The sequence below is a fragment of the Micrasema longulum genome, unplaced genomic scaffold (genome assembly GCF_059751315.1).
Source record: "Micrasema longulum isolate JH-2025_06_02 unplaced genomic scaffold, ASM5975131v1 h1tg000443l, whole genome shotgun sequence".
Taxonomy (NCBI): Eukaryota; Metazoa; Arthropoda; class Insecta; order Trichoptera; family Brachycentridae; genus Micrasema; species Micrasema longulum.
The window spans coordinates 327639-355444 of NW_028277642.1; the positions used below are offsets into that span (position 1 = coordinate 327639).

The 27806-nt window shown below is 32.3% G+C and overlaps 1 protein-coding gene across 1 annotated transcript in view; it reads right to left on the minus strand.

The window, feature by feature from the left end:
- Nucleotides 1–12017: 12017 nt before the first annotated feature.
- The window catches only part of LOC148281529 (uncharacterized), a 48946-nt gene continuing 33157 nt past the window's right edge, over nucleotides 12018–27806 (minus strand). Inside the window, exons 13-19 of the mRNA XM_088226581.1 lie at nucleotides 26636–26804; nucleotides 23138–23304; nucleotides 20712–20850; nucleotides 19296–19416; nucleotides 17677–17775; nucleotides 15510–15625; nucleotides 12018–12046 (exon numbers count right to left, since the gene is read on the minus strand). Of these exons, the coding sequence (XP_088082707.1) occupies nucleotides 15515–15625; nucleotides 17677–17775; nucleotides 19296–19416; nucleotides 20712–20850; nucleotides 23138–23304; nucleotides 26636–26804 (806 nt within the window). The 3' untranslated portion in view covers nucleotides 12018–12046; nucleotides 15510–15514. The remainder of the gene's footprint in view (nucleotides 12047–15509; nucleotides 15626–17676; nucleotides 17776–19295; nucleotides 19417–20711; nucleotides 20851–23137; nucleotides 23305–26635; nucleotides 26805–27806) is intronic.

Here is a 27806-nt window from a genome sequence, read left to right on the forward strand (position 1 = left end):
CAACAGTAATACATGTAATACAAATATAACAAATAACATATACAGAGAATAAAACCAATGACAGATATCCACAGAAATACATTAAATACACGTACAATACATACTAGTGTGTTTGTGTGAGTGTAAGTGAGTGAGAGGGTGGGTGTGTGGGTGTTATATTGGAAAGAGGGTGTCAGGTATCGAAAATATAAATATATATAAAATATTAAGAAATAGAGATAAAATTTAATAAAATAAAATAAAACTTTATTATAGAAACTAAGTATAAGACAAAAAAGAATGTTTTAAGACGCGCATTTTAAATGTTATTTTTTTACAATCAAATGGATCAATAAGGGGAAAGTTCAAATTATATTCACTAGCAAAACGTATAAGTGGAGAGTTCTGGGCATAGTTCGTACGAACTGCTGGCACATGAAATAGAGAGCTCGACGTGTGACGGGTGCGGTAGCCGGGGACATTTAATGATAACTCTGACAAAAGAGCCGGACTATCAAGGCGTCCACTGAGTATGTCATGAAGCACCCCCATGTCCAACAGTAGACGGCGATCTTCTAAAGTAAGCAAGTGGTGTTTTTTGCAGGAAGACATATAATTGAGATCGGTATACCTGCATCTCCAGTTAAGATGTCTAAGAAATGTCCATTGAATTTTCTCAAACTTTTCTTTATGTGTGACATATTGTGGAGACCAAACAGAAGAGGCATACTCGAGCAAACTGCGAACATGAGCAAAGTAGACCATTTTAATACACGCGATATCATTAAATACCTGACATGTATGTGTTTATTGATATTGGAATAGGTACTTACCAAACAACTTCCTTCGATTTAGTGTTAAAAATATGCTAAGTATAGCAGTAGCTAGTTGTAGCTAAGCTATAATCAAATTATGCAAATTACTATCGCATGTCATGTATTTAGTAGCATTTATATATTTTTCTTAAATTCATAGCTGCTTTCATTTCAACCCATTTAAAACAGAAAATAAAATAACAGAATACATGGTTTTTAGTATTAGTAAATACACATTTCATTCAACGGCAAACAGAAAAATAATATAGATTATAATTATCAATATGAAGTATTGACATTTCAAAGTGCGTATTTTGTTATTGCCTTAATCTTTCCCTCACTAAGCATCAAAAAAATTACACATGATCCGAACGGGGGGACCAAACGACCCCTACTTGTATATGGCATCAGGAGAAGAAAACGTCGGAAGTGTTTATGACCGTGCAATAATTTATTCATTTTTTCGCGTACACATATTTTACTCCTTTGTGTATTTTTTTTTTTTAGTTTGCCGAATGCTTATACATGAAGTGAAATTGACCAAATCGGTCTATGGGGAATTCAAATCCCCCCCTTCAGTCCGGCTAGGTTGAAAAAACATTACATTGTTAATTTATAATCCATACAATAAGCCACTGGCGATTATCTCTTGCCAAAGCAGTGCCTGTTACTTATAATAACGCAATGTCGATAATTAAGTTAATACTTGTCTTTGACATATTGTGTCGTGTGAAACAACTGAATGTACATATTTTTAAAATGTAAATTTGTTGGATTATTATGTTGTGTATTCTAGTAAGGTATTTACTTATCTCTATGGAATGTGTGCCTCTGCCCACGGATTGTGCCTATGTGAGATTTATCTTGATATTCTTATTTTTTGCTTACATATAAGTAAAGCAGAAATTTTTTCCTTTATCATAAACAAGTATTTTAGATGTCATTAAACCGCTAATAATCTGATACTTTGAGTTTGCACAATGCCCAATTATTGCTACTGATAATTAACTTTATAGAAATGAAGCTGAGATTATTACAATTTTTTTTTTAAAAATAATGTAAAGTAATAATATGTTTGTGCCTTCTTGTGACTGAATTTTAATAATTAATTATTTGGATGTTATTTGATTGTTATAAATGTTATCTTATATAATTGAATAAATGTGTATTCAAGATGATTTACTTTTTATTTAATTTACTTCATCTTTTATTCCACATCCGCTCCTAAGTGGAGCACGTGGACATCACCAGTTGCCGCCAGGAGACCCTATCCCCAGCCAGCCACTCTCGCCTCCCCCCATGTCAATCCAGCGCCCCTCAGTTCCGCCGAATAAAGTCGATAGATCGTCATCGATAGCCTTCCAGGACGGCGTGAGTCGGCAGATTTGAAGAAGAGGCAACTTGGGTTTAGGTTCTCCTGAGGCATGCGCAGCGCGTGTCCAAGCCAGGTCCACCCCCGCACCCTCAAGACGCTCGTTATAGGAGGTTGATAAAATTTACAACCTATCTATATTATATAGCAGAAAATAATGTCTTGCAGAGGAAGGAAGTACTAAAGATATGAAATTGGATATCAAAAATATTTTCTTACATGTGATAAAAATTAGAGCATTTAATTATACAGTGAAGATTCTCAAAAATGCATGAAAAAAATTATAAAAATAATTTTAATAAAAACTAACTACTTTAAACTATTATTAATATTAACAAATTACAACAGTGATGGAGAATACCTTAAATAAGGGAATATGGAAGTCTAGGCAGTTACAGGGCTTATGACCTGTCATTGGCTGGTTTAAGTGGCCACTACACATTGTGTAACATCCATATTTCTTCAATTCTTCCATTTGTTGATTTTAGTGACGTTAAAGAGCTGAAACCTTTATTGTTGTGAAGAGATTCATCTGACTGAATTATTTCACACACTAGGCAACGCCTGAAAACGATTTTCCAATTTTTAAACTTCTTCTTGGGCCAGTTGGTTTCATAACAATATTTGAGTTTGTTCAAATGTTTGTAGACAAAATACTGGATTTCACCCCTAAAGCATTAACTTTGTGGTCAAATATTTGACTAAATGTTATGAAATATTTGTATGTAACCACTTACCGACTTTTCTATGTCTACCGTCTACAGTCCGTTATATGATGTTCCACTGTAATGGTCACCCTAAACCTATTAAGCTCACCCCTCCCTCTATCCCCTCTACCTTTTTTCAACTATTTCTCAAACAAAATATAATATTTTCATAATTTAATCAGTGCATGTTTGTCCTAATCAGTGCATGTGCTTATTAAAATGCATGTCGTGTTGGTTTTATATTTTTGTACAACAACTATGGTGAAGGTGTATAGTGGGTTTTGCATGTTGGTTTAATTAGTGTCCTGACGAAAAGACGGGTACGTCTCGAAACCGGTAGACATAGAAAAGTCGGTAAGTGGTTATATACTAATATTTGATAACATTTAGTACTTTAAACTATGTCACAAGTTCTTCCAAATCAACCAATGATAGTGTTGTGATAGATTTTGGGTTTTCAGGAAGCTAACTCGCCCATCAGCAGAACTCTACGACGAGAACTTGTGAAGGGGGAGTAATTTAAAAATTACAAAACCTATTAGGTTAAGCACAAGATGGAGAGCTGTAAAAGCATACATATTATCTGTGCTGTTGTATGGAGTGGAAGGATGGACTCTCAAAATCTCCATGATAAATCAAATTGAGGCATTTGAAATGTGGTTGTGCAGGGGAATGCTGCGTATATAATGCTGTGTCCAACGAAAGGTTACTGAATATAATGAAAAAAGACCACTGTCAAAAGAAGAAAGGCCGCATACTTTGGTCACACCTTCACTGGTGAAAAAAAGCCCTTCTTCAGCTCATAGTGGAAGGGAAGATAGAGGATAGACAGGATATGGGGCGCAAAAGTACATCATGGCTCAGGAATCTTCGGCAGTGGTCTGGAATACCAAATGCAGCAATGCTTATCTGAAGGACCCAGGATCAAGAGGAGTTTTAAGTGATGGTCGCCAACTTCCAGTAGGAGCGGCATGTGATCTATATCAAAGACCTATATCAACCTTTTTAATAAGAACATATCAATATGGCCTACCCAATAGTTTGAATGTACCCTTTGTTGAGTAAGTTTTTTGTAATATTGCCTTTTAGAAACAGAACTAATCATTAGAGTTTTTCATTTAGATAAATGACCTTTTGTGTAATAAAAACATTTCTCCTCAAAATGCATTGAGCAAATTATGCTTCGCTTCGTTGGTTTCCAAAACTCATCTTGCCGTACTCAATGTATTATTTTTATCCACTCTCTTTTCCTTCTTTCATTAGCAGGGAAGCTAAAATTCCTCTAAATCAATTAAAACAAATGTTCTTATTAATAAAAAGAAGTGTAAAAAATTTGACTACCCTGGCAACACTAAAAAAATGTCTGTTTTGTTTTCTTTGACAATCTGACAGGTGGAAAAATAATAAATTTTTTGAGTAATGCATTCACTACTTACACATGAAATGTGATCCTATCCTGCTTCTTGTTGATCCTAGCAGCATTTCTACACTTTAAAAGGACACAACACAGCATAGTTGAATATAAATCGGGAGTTGGGCACTGAGCGATGTCTACAAAGAAACTAATGGGTCAAAATGTAAAACTGCTTGTTTAAGAGTAGTTTAGTCGCCTTCTGTTTGATGCGCGTATACGGTTTCTGAACTATTCTTCATTCTATGATCTAATATATAAAAACGAATGTATGAAAGTTTGTTCTTTATGGACTCGATAACTACTTGACCAATTTACATACGATTTTTTGCAAAATAATGTTATTTACATGAATTAAGTTTGTAAATAATATTATCTTCAATATGTTCATCAGAAAAAAGTTGGGAGCGAATATGTGATTTTGATCGAACTTCCAGGGTTGCATTTGACTAAAATGCATATTCCAAAAAGTTCGGAAAATATTTATTTTTTGGATATTAAAAAAGTTTATATTTCAACGTTTACAAACATCAATTATTTTTATGGATGCTGAATTGATTAATTTCCTTACAATTTCTTAATTTCTATGAATTAACTTATTTTTAATGGATTTTTAGTAATAATAATAATTCTTACTGACATTTGATACATTTTCGAAAAACAGATTCTTACACAAAATGCACCACTGTTGGTAAGTAGCGCTGACATTTGCAAAAAGAATTCTATATTTGAAAATGAATTATTTTATGTTTTGGAATTCAACCATAAACAAGTACCTACTTATCAATAAAGTCTTTTTCCTTTTATCCAAACAGTTTTTGCACGCTTTCACGACACAATCAGGCATTTTTCTTTTCATTTATTTTATTTTTGAATTAAATGTCAAGCTCACGTCAAAACACGGCTGGCGATTAAAGAATGACTAAAGTCGCGTTGGGCATGGGTTGAGTGTCATAATTTTAGAGGGCTCAGGGTAAATCGCGCTCTGAATTTTCTTCATTAAGATGTATTCTCGTATTTTCTCCCTGGATTATGGCACTACAGCAGTAACTTTTGCACAATTTTGATTTGAGCACGAGGATTCTTAACCAATCACATAAGGAGATAAAACAAAAAACTAACTATTATTACAATGATATAAATAGCTCAAAAAAGTCCAAAATAAATAACGTGTGTCCTTAATTACGAAAAAACATTTGGTTAACCAGCTAAAAGCAGGCAGGCCAAGGTTCGGGCAGGACAACGTCTGTCATAAAATCTTGCTCGTGATGATGTGACACTCAAGGGCGGAGATGAATAATTGGTGACGTTTCATAGATGAAATTCAAAAACTAATTACATATTGCAGTAATCACAGAACATCCACATGCATTTGAGATTAGGATAGTTGTAAATTAAAAAACAAAAATATTTTCGATATTTATTATAAAGAAAAACTACAGACAATCTTAAATAAAATGCGTAATGTGTATACTAATACTGATTATGAAAAGGTTATTAAAGGATTAATTCATAACTTGAAACAATTATTTGCATCATATAAAATGTCAAACAGAAATGTGAAATGAAACAGAACAAACCATTACATTGTTTCAGACAGAATACCAAAAAACTCAATCTTTCTATGCACACCTAGGTTCCTCTACATTCATGAATCTACTCATGCATGCATGCTGATAAGGCATTCTGACATTTGACATGATGTCTTTACTTACATAAATATTTGCATCATTAATCTTTTTAGCTGTTCTTTCGCTCTCCATTCATTCTACATATCCAAACCATCGCACCACCCCTTTCTTAAGTATGATAATAATGCCTTCTATTCTGTTTTGTACAATCTTTCGGTTTTTTCATACATTGAAAGATTGAACAGCCATGGTGCCATCACACATTCCTGTTCAACTTATTTACCCTTACACATGTGCTATCCTTATACGGTAATGCGATAGCCCAGATCAGGTTTCTGCTCACTCCATACTCTGATAAGACTTTTTATAAATTTATTCTGTCGAATTAACTCGATTTTCGCAGATCGATAAATGGACAGTAAAACCTCATTTTTACATTTTTCCGCATTCTTTTTACACCGGAATGTTCAGGTCCCATTTTTCATCATACATTCTCATACAAATATTCCCCCTAATTAACGTTTTATAAATTTTTCGTCACCCCAGTTTTACGTTTAAAATTTTATAAAATTCATTTGATGTGTTAAAAGTCAAACTTATGTCGACATAAAAACTAAAAACTGTACCGCGCGCCACCGCATGTACACAAACTGAAGAATAAAAGCAGGCAAACAACTAATGAGGGGTAAATTATTATCTTAAACGAAATTCAAGGCTGGTGCAGTGTAATTGACCTTTTCATGTGTCTTCTTTAGGGTTAGTTAACATTTGAATAAAAATGCCGCATTGGCATGTTAAAAATCGTGACACAAGTTGACACACGTTTAAAAATAATAAAGTCTCCATATCAATAAATTACAATGCAGAAAGTTAAAAAATATAGCAATAGAAATATTAAAAGTTATAAACAATGATAAAAGTATGAAATTGTTTTTACATGATCTAAATCAGTAAATGACAATTTAAATTCCAGCTATTTTAAGTGATGCCACAGTAAAAAAGTGATACCATATAACTAAAATTTCCCCACATTTAGGGGAAAAGGCCATTTTATAAATTTTATGCAAATTCAAACTTTCATTTTCATTTTAAATTTTAGTATTTATATATAAAATTATTTAAACTTGTTTTCAAATAGGTTAAAATATTCAACATCCCTAATGCATTTTTAACAATTACAATTTTTCTGGCAGTATGTTTACAGAATATATCTATAGTCTAAAACTTTTTTTATTTTTTTCCATGCATTTTTCATTTCTTCACTTTTTTTATTGCTCCCTTGAAAAATGCAAAAAAGAGGTATTACTGTATTACTTTTTAAAAACTCATAATTCACTGTAAACAGTTATGTATGTATTTATCATTTGTGCATATTTAATGTTGGTAAACCATTCCACAATCATAAACAAAAATCATATCAACCATAGCATTTAAAAATTACAGTAGTTTAGCATAACTAATAAAACCATTTTAACCTAACTTATTTTAAAATAACTAAAATATTATCTAAATAACATATCCAACTGTATGTATCCACAAAATTAACAAACTTGGATTTTTAAAAATACATTAAGATTAAAGAAACCATATTACATAAAAGGGGAAGTTGACTTAGTTTTCTGATTTCCAATCAAATACATTAATTACAATTTACAAACTTCCAATTACAATTAAAAACTATATGATGAAACAAAAAAAACATTGGCAAGTGTGACAAGTAAAATAAAAAAGTATTATGAAAAAAAACAAGAGTAATAAGACAAAAACATGGAAAATTTGGGTTTATAATATAACATAAAATTGTGACAAACAGAATCTCAAAGTGAAATTTGACAAACATTTCAAAAGAGATGGAGAACCTCTTTAAGAAGGAAATATGAAAATCTGTTGAAATATTTATCAATCTTGATGAACTTTCCCGAGTGTTAAATTTAATAACAGAAACGTGTATTCAATTCCGTAAAGCCGCCTACCTCCTCCGAAATGCCAGATGGGAATTAAGATCTACAATTCAAGAAAAGTGTTCCTACTATATATTCTTGGAATGACACTAACAGTTCACTGATCGATGACAAGGATGAAAAGAAAACTGCCAATTTGTTGATTAGTACAAGAATTGCAAAAACGATTTTCAAATTACAAAGCTGTAAAATAAGAATTGCGGTTTTTTTCATAAAATTCATCATCTTTTTGTAATTTATTATAGAAATAAAAGATAAATAATCGATAGCCACTCAAAAAACTTAGGGCATAAATTAATTTTATGTTTTCAAAAACATTACAGATACATATTATTACTTTACGAGTCTTAGAGTTACAAAACCCGCACTGGAGGTTTTTTTTTACTTTGAAAAATTCTCAAAATACATTTTGTTTTAAAGTTCATTCAGAGCGGGTGTTGTAATTCTGACATAATTTTATTGGTTTACAATATAACTAAACAAAAAAATTATGAGTTGGTGGAGTTTTTCAATACACCTGAATAATTATTGACTAAAAATCTGATTTTTCAAAACATTAATAAATGATACTCTCCTCATCCAGAGCGGGATTTGTAACTCAACGACTCATACAGAAATGTGTTAATTATCTCTCATTAATTCAATATTTTTGATTTGGAAGCAATAAACAGTATAAAATTATGTATGATTTTTTTTTAATGGTGTACAAAGCAAAAAAAAATTTCAAACTATTATTTTATTTAAAAAAAAACATAACATATATCAGGAATCGGCAATTGGCAGCCCGCGGACCAGAATCGATCCGCGAAGTGACACTGACACTGCCAGTTCTTGTTCAGTTCCTGCATACCACAGTAGTACACGGAGCCCGGCCGTCAATCGAGGATTTCACTTTATTTTTTATAAATCAGAATATTCAGGGTAAGTAGTAGTGTAGTCGGCATGTTTTGTGTTAAAATGTCATTTCAAATTGTATTGTTTCATTACAGCAATATTTTGATAGCATATTAGGCACATTGGTTATCAACCAGTTATGTTCGGTTCGCACACGCATGAGTGACGTCGACGGTCACGTGACCACAATTTTTTTTTATGCCTTGAAATCAACAGGGAAAATACCAAAATTATGTTTATTGATCGGAGAAATAAGAATAGAACGGAAACAACTCAAATATGAAATTGCCAGGTCGTTAATGGAGATATTTATCTGGGCTCAATGATAGTAAACGGTGGGTGCGATGCTGAAATCGAGAAGAAACACAATGGAACTATCTTAGAACAGGCTAAGCCATGTTAGATGGAGACAATCCTAACCAGAGGATGCTCCGTATTAATTTTTTAATTCACTAGTTTTATATAGATTCCCTGGTATTAAATATGTATACTTATTTATGAAATCAATTAATAAAATAAATAAATAGCTCGATCTGCAATGGATAAGTTGAAAAAAGTTTGGCAACAAAGAAGTATCAAGTCTACAAAAATTCGTCAAAACCCAAATTTTTCTTGAATTCTCGTACACCACAGAAACGTGGGCCTGTAGATAAAGAGAACAAAAAAAGATAGACGCATTTGAAATGTGGTGGGGAAGTAGAATGTTGCGGATATCATGGACAGCCCCTAGAACTGATGTTTCTAACATCAGAGAATTAGGTATTGAACAGTGTCTTTCTTTCATCGGCGAACCCGTGTTCTAAGACCTTCAACTTCGACCGCGTTACGAGGCAAAGAGATAAAATAGAAAAATTGGTTGTACAAGGACGAAAAGAGGGAACTCGATCTGGCGGAAGAAGCCTCACAAGATGGACAGACATGGTGAAAGAAGCGACTGGCGAAGCGAATGAAGGCGGATCCTAATGACGTGCTTCCCTCCTGCCAAGGGCAAACGACTAAGAAGAAGAAGACCTACCATGAAAACTCAAATGATGTTTGTATGGATGTCTGGAGTCCATATTAAGAGAGAAACAATAACTTTTTTCCATGTATTATGGTTTTAATGTCTACAACTGGATCTGTGGTCAACTCTATGGTCGTTGGGGAGTGGAATACCTTAACAGTTTTTTCACAAGCATGAGAGGCCCTGTGCGGCTACATGAACAATAATAGAAGGGTGGATAAAGATGGCGGGAGTGGAAGCCACACCCGGCAGTACACACTCAGTGGTTGCATCACTCAACTGGTTGGAGAACTACCCGATAGATAGAGATAACAGACAGATCTCTCATAATATGGACTCCAGACATCATTCAGAGCGCATAATATTGGAGTTATACCTAGCATTAAAATTCTCATTATCTTTCTATAGATGACTGGAGTCCAGGTGGGGCCTGCTTGGTGCATTATCAGCTTTATGAGATGAGAACACTTCTATGATGACCGGGACAGGGTAAACAACATAACATAAACATCATATAAATTAATAACATCATTCATTTTTGGTAAAAATCTTAGTATTTACATTAAAATACATTTTGTATTGGTGTTAAAAATAAATTTTTTTGTTGATAAAAATACATAATATGTACTCATACTTAATAATATGTACTCTGTACTGCTATTTCATTTGTAGTTCATTTTGTCTGTTAAAAAATAAAACACGTCAAACTATCTATATGATTTGTCAAAACTAAGTATGGTGTTAAAAAATACCACGATCATTTATCACATAAATAATATAATAATATATGTACATCTTCGCGATGACGTCACCTAAATAAAGCATAAACCTAGATTTACCTTATTCATAGAATGAATGCATAAAGTTTTTATTTATATTTTTTAATGTTGGTAAAGTGTTATGTTTTGAGAAGAAAATGATTGCACAATAAAAATATTAGTGATGCAACGGAAGTGACATAAAGGAAGAAGAAATGTAAACAAATGTGAAAAGTAAATTTTAGCAGAAACAGAAACGGAAGTGAAAAAAAGTTCATTTTTTTACAAATACAATTTTTAGTGAAATTAATATTATTGAAGTAGTGGTAAGTTATATTTTTGAAAAGTTGTTTTGCCGCTTTTACACCAAACGATCTGTTATGGTGTTTTTTATATATAAGACAAGCTCCTCCCGCGCGCAAAGTTCTGTTCAAATTTCTGTTATAAAACTTGCAGAAACAGAAACAGATTTTTAAAAACGAGCAGAACTTCCGGAGTTGCGTAAGCAGAAACAGAGGTACGTTGCATCACTAAAAAATATACCAAATTTTATTACATGTAAATAAATAAACAAAACTATTAAATACATTATTTTCAAATTAATTGATTTTCAGATTTATCACCAGAACATGGTTGGAAAAATAAATATTAAATTGGATTTCATAATTTATATTAATTGGATTTCGTAATTTATATTAAATTGGATTTTATAATTGAGGGTACTACTTGCAAACTCAGCAAAATCCAAAATTGAAAAAAGTGAGAAATTAATTGAAACTTATTGAGAATACAATTTTTAACAATAATTTTAACATTTTCAGTTAAAAATACGGCTTAATTTGTAAGACTTGGCTTTTAAATTATCGGCTTTGTTGCAAACATGGCAACCTCTACTTGAGTATTGCAAAGTTGGTAATGTATAAAATTAAATTTATTATTTCACTACTGTTTCTTGACATAATCATGCTTATGTCATCACTCCTTACGTATAAAATATTTACTGATTACAATAAAAAAATTAAGTTTAAAAAAAATTGAAGTTCAGTATTGTATCAGTTTTTTTGTGATTTTCTCAAAATAAAGAATGATGGATTTTGCCAGGTTTGCAAGTAATACCCTCATTTTATATAAAACTTGTCATTCATTTGATATTCAATTTCATTTTTTAAAATACAGTCAAACTTGGCTATTACGAGGAAGATGGGACCGACGTATAACCAAATTCAACTGTATGTACAAAATAATACTTATTATTAAAGATCATAAACTTTCCTCGGTGGTCTTTTTCTGGGTTGTTATATGATGGATCCTTGATTTTTTATGTAAAGTAAAATCATTAAAAAAGCATAGGGGGTTTTCTCCCCAATCGGTATCTATTAAGATTTAAAAAAGAATTTATATTCATTTATCTAAAATTGTAATGATTTCCAATTTTGATATGGGAGGCCTCATTTGTCTATTTATAAAAAAGGACAGATTAAAATAATTTCTTTCCATGATTACTTCGTCTCCAAACTGAAAAGAAAATATATATATGGTTAAACTAACCGAATGCAACAAATATGGTCACTTTAAATAAAAGTTTATCAAATAAGAAAATAAACTTAATTCATGTTTTTTAAATTAAGTCAAAAAATGTTTATACCAATCCTTACAGATTGGTATAAACAGCGAAAAACATTATAAAAACTGAATTTCAACTAATTTATGAGTATACCGACCTGGAAAGGAAAAAGTTACCAAGCGAAGTGTAGCAACTTTACAGAAGAGCCAGTAAAAGTTTTTTTTTTTTTTTATTAATAAAAAAATCTCATATTTATGTATTAGTTTGGCGTGATTCCTATGCACAATGTTTCAGGGCAAGACCGCGAAACTTCAGAAGAACATTCCTCGTAAACGTTTTTTTTAAAATTCATTAAAAAAAAGAGTTTTCAGAAAAATTTGCAAGGTTTAAAAAAAGTTTACCATGAGGAACGTTCTTCTGAAGTTTCACAGTCTGGACCTGAAACTCTGTGTATAATTTAAATAAAAAATAAAAATATGTCGATTGGTAACTTTTCCTTTCCAGTGTCCATATTATTATGTATATATCGAGGCTTTACTGACAGAATGCATTAAGTCATTAAAATAAGTTCAGAGATAATCGCATTTAACCTCTTAAAATACGTGTTAGTTTCGGTAATCACTTCTTCGTTTGAGCTGAATCTTTTTCCTGCAAGCCATTTTTTCAAGTTTGGAAACAGGAAAAAGTAACTAGGAGCTAAATCTGGACTATAAGGTGGATGATCAACCAATTCGAAGTGTATTTCGAAAAAAAATATCATAGCAAATACAGTATTGGTACCAGAGGTGGGCTTAACTAAATTACAATGTAATTGATTTATTAATCTGGTTGATAATGAATTGAATTTTAAAGTAATCTCATTAAATTGTATTTCATTACATTGTAATTGAATTAATTAGGACATATTATGCAATCTGTTATAATGTAGTTGATTACTTTGTAATTGAAATACATCATTACTAGTTACAATTAGTAATACAATATAATATGAGAAAGTATTACTTTATCCCAAACAGTTGGATGGAACAAGTATGTAATTCGAACCACAAAATAAAGATATTGTTAGTATTAGCAGTGATTGCTTATTCAATAGGGATGATAGTAATTACTTTACAGTCTAACCTACGTATATTTACTTTTCACTGCAAAATTAAGAAGTCATTATTCGGATGAAATCTAATCAATTAATTTTTAATCAGATTAACTTTCAATTAAATAATACAGTAATTAATTACATTATGTACACACGGTAACTAATTACTTAGTAATCTGTTACAAAGAAGGTAAATTATGAATTACAGAAGTAACAGTATTTTGTAATTGTTAATTTAATTACTTTTTACCCATGTCTGATTGGTACACATTATTATGATGGGGTTATTGATCGTAAATTGAAGACCTGTAATAAAATAGGGCTTAAATACCAAAAAATAAAAAATGACGTTGAGTATGAGGAAATGTTCTATATGCCTACGCCAATAACACAAATTAGAACTTATGTACCGGAAAAAAATATTTTATATCAATCTGAAGTCATGTATATGGGATGGAGCCTTAGTACAATACCCATTAACGCATATAAGGGCCTACGTGATTAATCGCAGCGCTAAGCTTTTCATACAAAATGGCTGGATGCGAGACTTGTGATCCGGATACGCCTTTTACAACAAAGCGGAAAAGAAGTGTTAATAAGTTAAGTAAAAATAAAAGTTAAAAGCCCAAGGAAAACAATATTGTGAATGATATTTTCTGCCATTTTTTAAATGAAGAACCGGCTGTCAAAAATTTTATGTTTGTATGGGGAATTCGAAATAATTGTCGGCGAATTTCGTTTTTGAATTGCACGGCGTCAGATATTTCAATTATTTTAGTATGGAAAAATATCGGCTTAAAATACAATCTTTGAGTGAATTACTAAAGTTTTAAGAATAGCGGAGTATTTTATGTTCATTCGCATGATACTTTGCCTTATTTATTCTGAGATTTTAAAAGGATTTTTCTATATATATAGCTGTAATAAGTGCAAAATTGACCCCGTTATACCAAATTTTACAAATTTTATTCAAACGTTTTAACTAAAATTCATATATAATTTAGTATGTATTTCATATATAATTTAGAAGATTAATAGCTTTATAGCTTAATTTACAAGAAACATTGGGCATTTTCCTAATTACTCCTGCGAAATTATCAGATAGGTGGGTGAATATTTATTTTCGAAATGTCAAAAGTGAAATACATGAAATACAGGTAAATAATTTGTAGTATTGCTTGTATGTTAACCTTAGAAAGTGGCATTTAGGGTTATTTTTGACAGTCTTCCGTAAAGTTGACTTTTTTTTCAGTTCACTTGCAAGTGCCAGAATGACTGTAAAAGTCTTCTTTATGATCAAAAGCTGCAGTTGCATAAATAATTTTACAAAGCTGGTGACTGGTTGAAGCAAAGTGCATATTTAATGGGATTATTCCATATTTCAAACATTAAAAGACGGAGAAATGGGAAATACGAAAACCCATCAGAAAGCAAAAGGCAGTGTACTGTTTATTACACTGTTCCTAATGACAATGGTCAAGTAGTCAATGTCTGTCGTGCCACTTTTATTGATATATTTGGAGTAAGTATTAAGATAATTCGAGTCCTACTAATAGAGAAAAAAAACGCGAAGAGACTATCCTCACCGAAAAAGGGGTAATAAGAAAAAATATCGAAAATTCGATCTTGAAGACGAAAACCAAGTCATCGGGCATGTTAAATTGTTTCCACGACAAGAAAGCCACTATTCACGAGCTAAGACAAGTAATAAATTGATTAAATTTAAAAAGAAATAAATTAATTGGCGATATAAAAACCTATAAACTACGCCAATTAGATTACCAAAGCTGGATCACGGACGAAAAAAAAAACGATTTACTCAACATGATGCCTTCTGAAGAACACAAAAATTTCTATGAAAATCTTTTCCAGTAGAGAGTTATGATAGATATCTTTTTCCATTGATTAATAATTATTATTTTTAATTTACATACCTACATTATAAAGTATGTATTTTTTGTTCAAAATTATTAGTTTTACGCATCCTTGAATTAAAAATCAGACATTTTAATGGATGTTGGTGATAGGCCCTATTTTATGTTTTTACCCTAGGCACTTAGGCCTGACTAATGAAATAGCAGTTGGTCTTAAGGCCTTCTCGTATACTTTGTTATTTTATACCCTTTTAAAATAATATTTTACTATATCATTTTCACTAAACTTATTTCTTACACATTTGTACACATTTTTAAGAATTAAAAAATATAAGCTGTGTACCAAAAAAACTGAGTATATCTTTAAACCCTTGTAACTTTTATTCACTTTTCTGGTGCTTAGGCCCAATTTTATTACAAGTCTTCAATTTAGTTTTTAGGGCTTACCTTTGTTAGGGCATGCGCGTAACGTTTGGAAATATTGCGAGTGGTACTATCGGCACAATTGGCACAAGAGGTGGTGGTAAACTATTAGAATGTTCTCCATCCTCAGCTAACTCTTCCTGAAATCATCATAAATAATTTAAAAGGCACACATCAACAAAATTTTTAAAGGTGAAAGGACAAATACATATACTGAATTGAAAAATATAGAGTTTGGGGATACGTGACTTTATTTAAGTACTATATATACAACGTAATTAATTTTTAAAAATGTTTAAGAGGATGCGCGGTCAGACTTTTCTTCATACAAACATTGTATTCCTGTATTTTCTCCCAAGATTATGTCACTAGAGCAGAGATTCCCCAAACTTTTTTGTCTTTCTGCTTTCCTAATATGATTTTTTTAGAAATCCATCAATTTCAAGTGTGTTTTTGAAGCTGACACAGATTATTGATCAGTGATGAACTGGTGATGTCAACTCCGTTCGTTGTCGTGTACATTACCACGAACTTCATTGAACTGTCTCACTCATTTCCTTACCATTAAATCACTTATCACATGTTCTCAGTACACCTCACGGATCTGTAAAGCACATCCTCTTAAGAACTGGAACTTGCTACATATTGTGATTTATTGCTTATTTACAACTTATTTAAAGGTGTCAGAAAATACTCCTACTACATGTATTGTATAAGTGTCAGGCAGATATATTATACACATTAGGTGATCGCCTATAAAATTGCAAATTTGTGAACAATTTTTATACAAAAATTATATGTTTAAATTGAAATATTGTCCCGTATTATCTATACAGTTTTCTATTTTATTGGTAATTAATTGATGCCTTTGCTGTAAAAGTCTTGTTGACAAATGCTACCTATGGTGGCATTTAATTTTTTTCCTGGTAAAAAGTTATACAAATTATTGAAAAAAGGTAATTAGTTGGAATCTTCAGTTTCAGCTCTTGCCGCTTAGATGCCATCTGCCATGAAGTGTGCGGCTAGGCGTTGCCGTGAACCAGCAGTGGCGATGAACTATTAACCAGCTTTGGTTGTTTTGGTGCAAGCTTATCTACCATTGTCTGCAATTCTTGTCAATATAAGTCTGCAGTTACAGTTGAGCCAGATCTTTAAAGCCATAGTGAATAACGCCAACACAGAGGACCGACATACCATTATCATAAACTTTTTTTGGTCATCTTTCATTTTGGGAATTGTCTGGCTGGAGCCCCTTTATCCAACCACTGTGATGAACGCCTATGGTTGTCGTATAAGATCTTGCCACTGGCGTTCATTCAACTCATAGGATACCCCCTTCTCAAGCTTATTTATATTGCTGATTGTATGTATATTACTTAATACTGTTTTGTCACTAACGTTGAAAGCTGGTGCTAGCTTGGTCATAGTCTGAGATGGGTACGCTTTCGTTATTGCTTTTAATTATTAATATTCAACCTTGGTCTCCGGTCTTCCACGTTGTTCATTATTGTGCTCGAATTTTCTCAAACAGAAGCGTTGCAACCAAAAGCGTGCAAACAATGATGTGTGATCATTGATGCTGGGTGCCGTCTGCACCACTTTATGAACCAGTGACAGAATTTGTATTGAAAAGTAATACTTTTTGAACTTATCTATCACTCAGTTCATGAAAACATCTGAGCAAAAACCAATGAGCAACTAATGAGAAAAAAAATGAACAGCTTTAAAGCTAAAGTACTTGAATTTTGACTTCCAACGCAAATGAATGTTAGCCACATTTAAATTATTGGTGTTAAAAAGTAATATGAAAAAATCTGAAACATTATCGTATTTTGCAGACGATAAGACACATCGGACCATAAGACGCGCCCCAATTTTCGGTTGAATTCTCAGAATAAAAAAGTGCATCTTATGGTCTGAAAAATACGGTAATCCCAGTGTTCTATTTTGTAACTTTTTGCAGTGTAATATAGTTAGAAATGAGTGAATACCTACTATTGTATAATCTTAGGTGCAATTTATAAATGACTTTTTGATCAAAAGTTGCTCTTCCTGCGTCCTTATGATATTTTTCAGGACAGACTATATTTAAACTAAATGGTCCCTTCAAAGACTTAAGCACATTACCTACATAAAAACCCTGAGGGCTGTTAAATAAATAAAAATATTTTTTTTAAAAAAGCATTATTACCTCCAATTGATTGTCAGATATCTGTGCAGCTTGCTGACCATTAGATGTTTTGCGATTACGATGCTTAACTTGTTGATTTTGTTGGTTTTGAGGGTTGGCCTAAAAAAACATTCATTTTAATATTATCATCATCATTCTCTAATCTGCATTTCAACACCAAATGAAACGTATCCCTATTATCAGCTACACGGTGATTAGTCTTACACTTAAGGTGCCAGTCCAGGGATAATAAAATATTGTAGTGTAAAGCCACCTTTTAAACCATTAGTACATGCCGACCATCCCAGAAATCTAACCCGGGACTCCAAGCATAGTAGGCATTTTTGAAAAAAAATAATTATTTGAAGACATTTCGATGGCTTAGAACTAAAATATTGTATCTCCATAAATCAAAATACTGAGAAAATAGCTTGAAAAAAATTTGAAATTTTGCACATTTTGGAAGATTAGATTTTATTTAATAGAAATAAAGTTTTGTATCTGATGTAAATACAATATTTTGGCATGGACTTTTGTTTGGAAAAGATAAATATATTGTTATGGATATACTATATCTGTGCTTTTAAAAATATTGTCTACAGGATTTGCAACATATTTTAATAAGTATATATATTTGGATTGGTAGGCTTAGGAGATGCAATATTTTAACACATAAAAATATAGGTTAAACTTAATACTTTTCAGTACTTAACTCATTTTTGGCAAAAATCGGATTTACTATATTTTAGTTCTAAGCCATCAATTTAATAAAAAAAAAGGACGAATGCATAAATTGTTTTACATACTAAGAATTATTTTGAGAGCCAAATTATATTTTACATAACAAAAACTAAATTTCTATTTCTATATTTAAGTTATATTTCGGCAAGCGTCTGGATTTTAGAAATGTTTTATTTTTAAAATTATTTTTGAATGCATAGGTATTGTTTATTAGTTAAGGTACGAGGTGTGGCAATTGAATTCCGAGAATTTAGTTGCGGCGTGCAAACTGGCAACACTGCATGACTGGCCTGGTTAGATAGGCAGTTGCAGTGCAGATTTCATAGTAATCGGGCGTCTGGTTAGTTTTTTACGGGTGCTCTTTGGATACAAGTTTTTAACTCAGTCGCAGAAATGACTAACTCAGTTTTTAAGCAACGTGCTGAGATCCAATTTTTGGTCGTAACTGGTGTAAAACTTGCACAAATCCTACGAAAATTACGACAGGTGTATGCAACAACTCACAATGCGACAAAAACAAATGCAAAAATCAATTTGTGACGATTTGTTGTCCCGCATTGAGAGTGATGGCAGATACTGGATGGGCCGTGTAATCAATGGAGATGAGTCCTGGATATTCGAATATGATACCGTGACCCGTAGACAAACCCTACAGTGGGTGGAAGAGGGTCGGAAGAGCCCAACGAAAGCAAGGATGTCAAAATCACTGCTGAAGGCAATGCTGATCATTTTCTTTTGTTTGCCTGTGTTTTATTTCCAAATTCTCGGAATTTAATTGCTACACCTCGTATAACTAGGTGTTAAAATTTTATTTGTACAACTATCTAAATAAATATATTACATTTATATTATTCAAAACGTTTTTCACTGCAATATAAACAATGTTATGCTGAAGATACCTGAGGATGTTTTTCTACTCTCCGTATATGCGATGTGCAGTCAATTCCATGCAAACTGCGCTTGTGTTGAGTTAGGTGATAACCTTGTATAAATCCTTCCCCACAAATGTCACAGTTGAACCTTTGAGTATAAAAAAAATAAATTTCATAAAATACTGACAAAAAGAAATTAATAAATATAAAGTATGTATTATTCTTATTTATGGCTATTTTGATGGAACATACTAAGTTTAGAAAAAACTTTTAACTTTCATTAACATGTTAGCTTTGACATTAACCCAACAATATGAGGCTGGCCAACTGTCCCAACTTTAGACCCCTGTTTTCAGTGTCCCGATGACAGGTTTGACAGATGCTTATTTTCTCGATTTTCCACATCTACCAATTTTGTATAAAAGTAATCTAGTCATTTCAGAGATTAATGAAAATTTACTGTGGCTTTGTACAAATGTTTTTCAGAAGCTAATTGTTTGAAAATAGAAAGCTTCGTAGCATTTCTTTAAAACTCATTGAAAATCGTTCACAATGCAATATTAATACTAGAAAAATATGATATTTTGTTAAATGAAGTTCATGATATAATTTATAATATGGAAATATCCCTTTTTTTTACAACTTTAAATTAATAAGGGTCTATGAAATACTATAGAGTAAAAAAAAAATGTAATACTTAGTAGCATAAAAAATATTTTCAAATTTATAATTTTTAATTCCTGTGAAAAATTCCATTCCATTGGCCACAGCCCTAATACGTCACGATTCAGGTAAATATTGAACTTTGTTTGTCATTGTTGAAATTTAAATAGAACATCGTCACGCATCTTGACGTCACAATTATCAAGGCCAAACATGTCACGTTTTTGTAGGGACATATTTTTTTATAATTTCTCTTTTAAAGTTATGTTAATAAAAAACATTTTTCCACAATTTCCATACTGATTTTGAAAATAAAATAATTTTTTCTAAATCCACTACATATATTTTTGTCGGTATTCGCCGATATTACGGTAGATTTTAAAAAAAAACTTTTTTATTGGCTTGTCAGTACAAACATAAAAAAAAAATATGAAAATTGAGAAGCGACAGTCCATCTGTCTTATGATGTTGTATCAAACTGCTCTAAAATACTTTAAGGGTCACTTTGATTTCATAGGAGTGGCTGGCTATACTCAAGTTGTTCAATTTGGAACATGAGTTCAGTTTTGATGACTTGACTGCATATTAGAACAAAATGTCAATGTCAACAACTCAACAGAGAGAGGCATTGATGTTTTTTTTCATTATTATTATACTATATTAAATATTTTTTATACCAAAATCATTTAAGAGTCCTCCTCACTGGGAAAACTTGAATATTGAATGTTTGTTTCCGACACATTTTTTAAAAATTAAAAAGTTATGAGTAGTCATAATTACCGTTCGCCAGTATGACGCCGAACATGTGACTTAAGGTCATTTCCTTGTGCAAAGCGTTTTCCACAATAGGAACAGATGTATGGTTTTTCACCTGTGTGAACGCGAAGATGAACTGTCAGGTTATATTGTCTCTGGAAACCTAAAAATAAACTTTGGTTAGAAACATATAAGAAAATACATTTATTTAATTTTTCTTTTTTTTATATTTATTTCTTAAGTTCGCTTATATTACAATTTGTGCAAAATTTTTTTATTTTCAATTGCTTTAATTACATACATATTTATATCACCTTACAGTAAACAAAATATTTATTTATAAATTCATTCTTCATACATTCGGGCATCTCGTCATCATTTTAAACCTTTATACAGAGAATCATTTGAAAGAAAAATAGCCTTCGATAGATGGCGTTACATGACAACGAATGCCATATTTGTTTTGACATTTGTCTGACATTGAAAGTTGAACTGGATGCTGTAAATGGCGAATTTTCACTGTCGCTAGCAATAGTTAAATTATAGAAAGCTGAATATGTACGTGGTTGTATGAGTGTTTTTGATGATGGCCACCCAGGGCTCTCAAATATCGTCACTACACCAGAAATCGTCATCAAAATCTATGATATGACTATGGTAAACCGTCAAATAAAATTTTGTGAGCTAGCAGAGGCTGCAAACGCCATCATACACAAACTTTTGGACATGAAAAAGCTATCCGTGCAATGGGTGCCACGTTTGCTCACTATTGACCAAAAATGCACATGTGTGACGGATTCGGAGAAGCTATTGACAAAGATAAAACATGATCTGAAGGATTTTTTCATCAATACGTCACTGTTGATGAAACGTGGGTCCATTACTGACGCTGTTTTACAACAAATGATGAAATGATGACTGAAACTCACCGTCTTGAAAAGCTCAAGCAAAATTACGAAAGGATGAAGAAGTTAGAAAGTCGTCTTGAAAAGTGTATTGCCCTAAAAGGGAACTATTATTATTGTGGATGATGTTGAAAACGTACGATGTTGAAAAAATGTTAAAAAAATAAATTATAAAAAAACGAAAATCGTGCATTTTTTACTTAGGCTAGCTTTCTGTCATACGACCCTCGTTCATGGTGTGATTTTGGAATTCTGTTTTTATTTTTTTAATGGCAACCTTATTCTATCCTTATTTCTAGATTATTTTTTTTTAATACTGTTATTGATAAAATATTTCGACATTAGATTGTTAAGAATTTATTTAATACATAAATATTACGTATTATTTTTATTTTTTTAACTGTAATTTGAGTTTGAATGGGTGTTATTAGAGGTGTATATTTTGCGAACGACCTGAACTTTTGTAATTTTGATTAAATAATAATTACAACAACCATGTTAAAAATTAAAAATAACAATCTGATTGTGGAATAACTTATTTGGTCAGTTATTCAGTTATTAATTTTGTGCTAGAGACTTATTGATTTTTTAACTTTATTTATATTTTTTTTTCCATTTGAATTTGTTTATTTTCTACATTGTATATAAATAACAAAACATGCTTTAAAAAAATGCAAACCCAGCTAAGAGGATTGAAAATCTTTATAATTTAAAAAAATAAACAAAACATTAATTATAAAAAAATAAACAAACTTTGCATGAAATATAATTGTGCTAATTTGTTCCATAAAAGATGCCTTATCAATTTATCTGTTTTCTACAGGTTTTCAATATTATAATATCTAAAGAACAATATTATAAAACCGATAAAAGAAAATCATGTTGATAAACAAGCCAAAGGTTTTGAATTATATGTTTCATTCACTGCTCGTACACATTCAGCTCAAGCAAACAAAGAACTAAACGAACTAGAGACACGAAAGACACGAAGATACAAAAGATATGAAAATACAAATGATACGAAGATGCTAAGATGCGGAGATATGATGACCTAAATGAGCCGAATGAGCTAAAGATACATTCGCTCAATTGAACTACTTAAAAGATTCGGTGACTTTGGTGATGCAGATCAAGTGATACGTATCCTCTCGGTGACAGGGTCTTACCCACGTCTAAATGTTATGGACGCAAACTGTCTATGGGATTTAAAATCAAAATATCAGGTACACCAATAAAGAAAACAATTAATAAAATTCTTTTTTAAATCCTGCTCCTAAAGGCAGCAAGAGACGTTGTAAATAGAAGATACATACCACATAGGGATAGGCAGAAGGAATAGAACGCCATTCCACTTTATCTTTACATACTTGACATGCCCACTTTTAAGAATTGATTGATTTTGATGAAATTTGAATTGATGATTTCTGCCTACTACATTTCTACATTCCCACTATTAATCCCTTCAGTTGCTATTTTGTCGTCCATTCACTCTACATGCCCACCATTGCAGTATGTTTTTCGAAAGTAATTATATTCATTATTTACCTTTGCCACAAACTGTGCATAAATGAGTTTTCTCTCCAGTGTGGTAGCGCTCATGAACAGTAAGATCTGTAGCTCTAGGAAAACCTTTGGAACAAAACTTGCATTTGTATGGCTTTTCTCCTTTGTGACGACGCATATGAATCACGAGGTAATCATTACGGATAAATCTGAAACAGCCACATATGTATTTAGTTATATTGATGAATTTTTTCAGTTCCATTGAAATATCTTTTATTACTTAATATTCTATGAGACATAATACGTAGTCAAAGAAACAGATCTCTGCTTTCTTTTAACGACTTAAAAAGCTTTGAATAAGTGATGCTACTAAATTCATAAATGTGTTTATTACTCTTAAGTAACCTCTAGACCAGTTATAAAGGACTTCAAGTAATCATAATGAATTTTTCAATTGACAGTTTGATTATTCTCAAAAAAATAAGGTCAGTTGATTATGAAGAAGATTAATTTTAGTATTAAGAGAACATCACAAATGATTTCATACAATATAATGGAACGTCAAAATGAAAGTTTTTCACATGCAGGCTAAACTTCTAGGAATCAGTGTATTTGAAAATGATTTCATTTGATGTACGTGAACAGTAGATCACTATGTGCTTGAACTTGTTGATACGGTAAAAGTCCATTAATTAAAACAATGATAATTCCTAATTCACATTTTTGTGCAATTCTCAGTCGCAGAGTGAATTTTCATAGTAAATTCTACTGTTAATTTGTAAAAACTTGTATTTCGTTTTGATATGAGAAGTTTCATTGAAATGTAATAATTCAAAATTTTTGATTGGCAACTCCTCCCAATTTCATATCAATGTTTTATTTTAACTAAAGAATGCAAAGCGTGACAAATGCGGACATGTCCGAAGGAACCTAAAATCTGTCACCACATGTTGTTCCTTTGTTTTTTTACAAAATATTACCAGCTAAGATGTCGCAAGGAGAAAGCACAAGTTAAAATAAATTATTTTATTCAAATCATTTATTGTCAATTCTTGATGAAATTCCATTGTAATGATGTAATAACTTATATTTATTCATATTTTTCTCTTACAAACTATAATTAATAATCAAAATAATGTGACCTCACTGGGGTTACCCGTGCTGAGCAGACTTAACAAAATATTCAGACAGTTGTGAAAACTAGGCATATATGTACATCAACATTATTTACATTACAAAACGCACAATGAAAATAACAAAACCTAACATAAGCTACACTTGTGGAGCAGTTGATCCAATTTTTTTAATGTAATAAATAAATCATTTAACATAGATATATTTGCAAATAATCTTAATGACGTACGGCGTTTGCTTTCAAAACAATTTGTAGTATTTTTTCTTTTCTTTTGAATTTACATTTAATTACTATTCATTTTATGTTCGAGAATCTTTTTTAACTTACTGTGATGCTACTTGTGAAAACCTGTAATTGGCTTATTTGTTATTTGTTTTGTTATATATATGTATATATATATATATATGATAATTATAGCTGTTGGTTATCCAAATAAATAAAATAAATAAATAAATATTGGTTTGGGCGAATGAGACAATCCATTTTACTTCTACCTAGCTCCACTATCCATTTTTTTATAGCCTTTTTAAGCATTTTCTCGTTACTAATTGTTTTGATAGATAGTGGAAGTAGGTTATTAAGTATATATCTGTAATACGAGGTATGTTCAGAAAATAACGGGAGTTTTCATGTTTTGAAAAAAAAAAATTATATATTCATCTACATTAATGTTGTCGCCTCAAAAGCAGTTCCCATTAGATATTATGCACTTGTGCCAGCGTTTCTTCCAATCCTCAAACTCGATCTTTGGGATAGCCTGTAGCTCTTTCAGTGATGCGCTTCTAATGTCATCTATGCTTGTAAAATGACGGCCCATTAAGGTTCTCTTTATTTTTGGAAATAGGAAAAAGTCACACTGAGTCATGTCTGGTGAATATGGAGGCTGGGGCATCGTTACAGTATTTTTTTGGCCAAAAATTCACAAACTAGCGATGACGTGTGAGCAGGTGCATTATCATAGTACAAAAGCCATGAATTGTTTTGCCACGAATTCGGGCGTTTTTTTCAGATTGCTTCACGCAAACGGCGTTGAACTTATAGGTAGTACTCCTTATTGACGATGCGCTATGCCATTAAAATCGAAGAACACAGTGAGCAATACCTTCACGTTAGACCACACTTGTTGAGCCTTTTTCGGTCTTGGCGTTCCAGAATGCCTCCACTGGGACGATTGCGCCTTAGTTTTTACGTCATACCCGTAAACCCATGTTTCGTCACTTGTGATAACACGTTTCAGTGATTCTGCATCGTCGTTGACTTCATTTAGTTACACCTAAACAACTTCCATTCGCCGTTGTTCTTGTTCAAAATTCATCAATTTTAGAACAAACTTGCTGCCACGCGTTTAATAATAAAAACGATTGAAAAAATTTCATGGCATAAGCTAATCGATATGCCAACATCATCAGCGACTTCTCTGGTTGTGATTCGGCGATCATTCATAACCATTTCATTAGCTTTTTCCACGTTTTCATTGGTTGTTGATGTGCGGGGCATCTGGGCCGTTCGTCATCTTCAATGTTTTCGCGGCCATCTTGGAAACGCTTATACCGCTCGTAAACTCTTGTTTTACTCATAGCAGACTCACTATAGCCCTTTGTTAACATTTCACACACTTTGTTACACTTTATTTCATTTTTACACAAAATTTTATACAAATTCTTTGATCCATTTTTTTAACAAACGAAAATTGCCGAGCTCACAAAAACTCGTCTAACCTTAGCGGCTGCCACAGATAAAGTAAACAATGAATGCAGCTGAAATTTTTAGCATGTATACCAAAATATTTAAAAAAGAATTGACATTTGGACTCTCCAAACCCACGAAATTAAAAAAAAACCTTCATTTTCTGAACACACCTTGTACATACAATGAAAAAATCAGTGGAGTGTCTCAGTGAAACTCGACCAACATAAAGATAACAAACATAATAAGATATAAATATATCTGCATATGCTACACGCAGGAATAATTACAAGACACTGTTTGTGTTTTTAGTAGATTATTATGTTTAGATTATATTTATATGTTTCTCACATTGAATGGTTTGTTTCTTTCACTATGTGTCGTCTAAGATTATGAGAAAAGATGTTTGTGTAAACAGTCTTTGACTTTCGTACTTATTTATGGTGTTTTTTAGTGTTTTAAGTGAGATGTGTCAAAAAGTTTAATGGGTCCAGCGTGAAAAGGTAGGTAACCTCTCATAAGTCAGCGATAAATAGGTTAATAATCCGGAAATATATCGCCAAAACATTGAAATTATGAGTATGCATTATATTTTGACAGTAGGAAAAACATAGCCATCACAATCTCATAGTAAAATTGTCATACACATTCTAATTTGGTGTTGTTTGTGTATTTCTTTTCTTTGTAAATAAATACCTAGGAGAATGCAATGAACTCACCTTTGACCGCATTCAGAACAAAGGAAGGGTTTTTCAGCTGAATGCCACTTATTGTGTTCTTTTAGGTGCCACTTTGAATTGAAGGATTTATTACAAACTTTACAGGTAAAGGTTTTGTCCCCTGTGTGCATTCTCATGTGGGTTTCTAGATATTTTGATGTAGTGAAACCTGAAATGTATAAACAAAATACCTTTTAATACAAAATGAGCAACCACAAAAGACTTCCTTTTCTACGTGTGGAATATTTGATGTATGGAAAACACCAAGGCAGCGTTTACCAATGAAACCTTTGTGAAAAAAGGTATATATAGTAAAATTACCTTTAAAATAAAGATGCCGACAAGGATAAAAATCATACACATGCGTTTTGGCAAAAATCTCAAGCTTAAACAAATCTCTTGCAACCCGCCACACTTAAATAACTGGTATTTCATCAAGTCAAGTCCAGAGACTTTTTATTTATATTGCAATATTCTGCCATATTAATTATTATATATTATCAATTAATAAATGCTCTTCCTTGCCGGGACAAAAGGACAACAAACGAATTGCGCCATGGGGGAAGAGAGAAGGACACAATCGGGTGGTCCCATAAAAAGGACCGCAGCCCTTAGAACAAGATCAGTCAGTAATCAGTTGCAGTGGAATCAGTCGTTAGTAACCATAAGTTGTGAGTGGTCGATAATTCAGTAAAGGACAAACTCGTCGCGGGACAAGTACTCAGACTTGTCTCAGCCCTCCATTTGAATTTCCGATCTGCGGACTCCCAGAATGCCCTGGCCCAGTCTGCCAGCTTTCACCACGTGGCCGCACGCAGCCATGTCCATGGCATTCGCCTACCACCAGCGTAGGACTTACCACTGCAACCCCCGCAGTCCGACACCCACGTCGTGCCAGCCTCAAGCCAAGAGCTCCGCCTACCACCAGCGTAGGAACTATCTCCGGTAGATGACGCCGCCAAAGATCGCCGCTCAATCCGCACACATCGCGATGACGAACCCTACGTGTCGTCCCCAGATGTCCGCCTACATCGTGCCGACGCACACAAAGCCACCCACACGTCAACTGCAACGTTAACCATAAACCTCGCCGCAGCTGGATGCTGTCGCTCAAAACAAACTCAGCCTGCAACACATCTCTCCGACACGACGCCGCTTATGTGCTAACCGT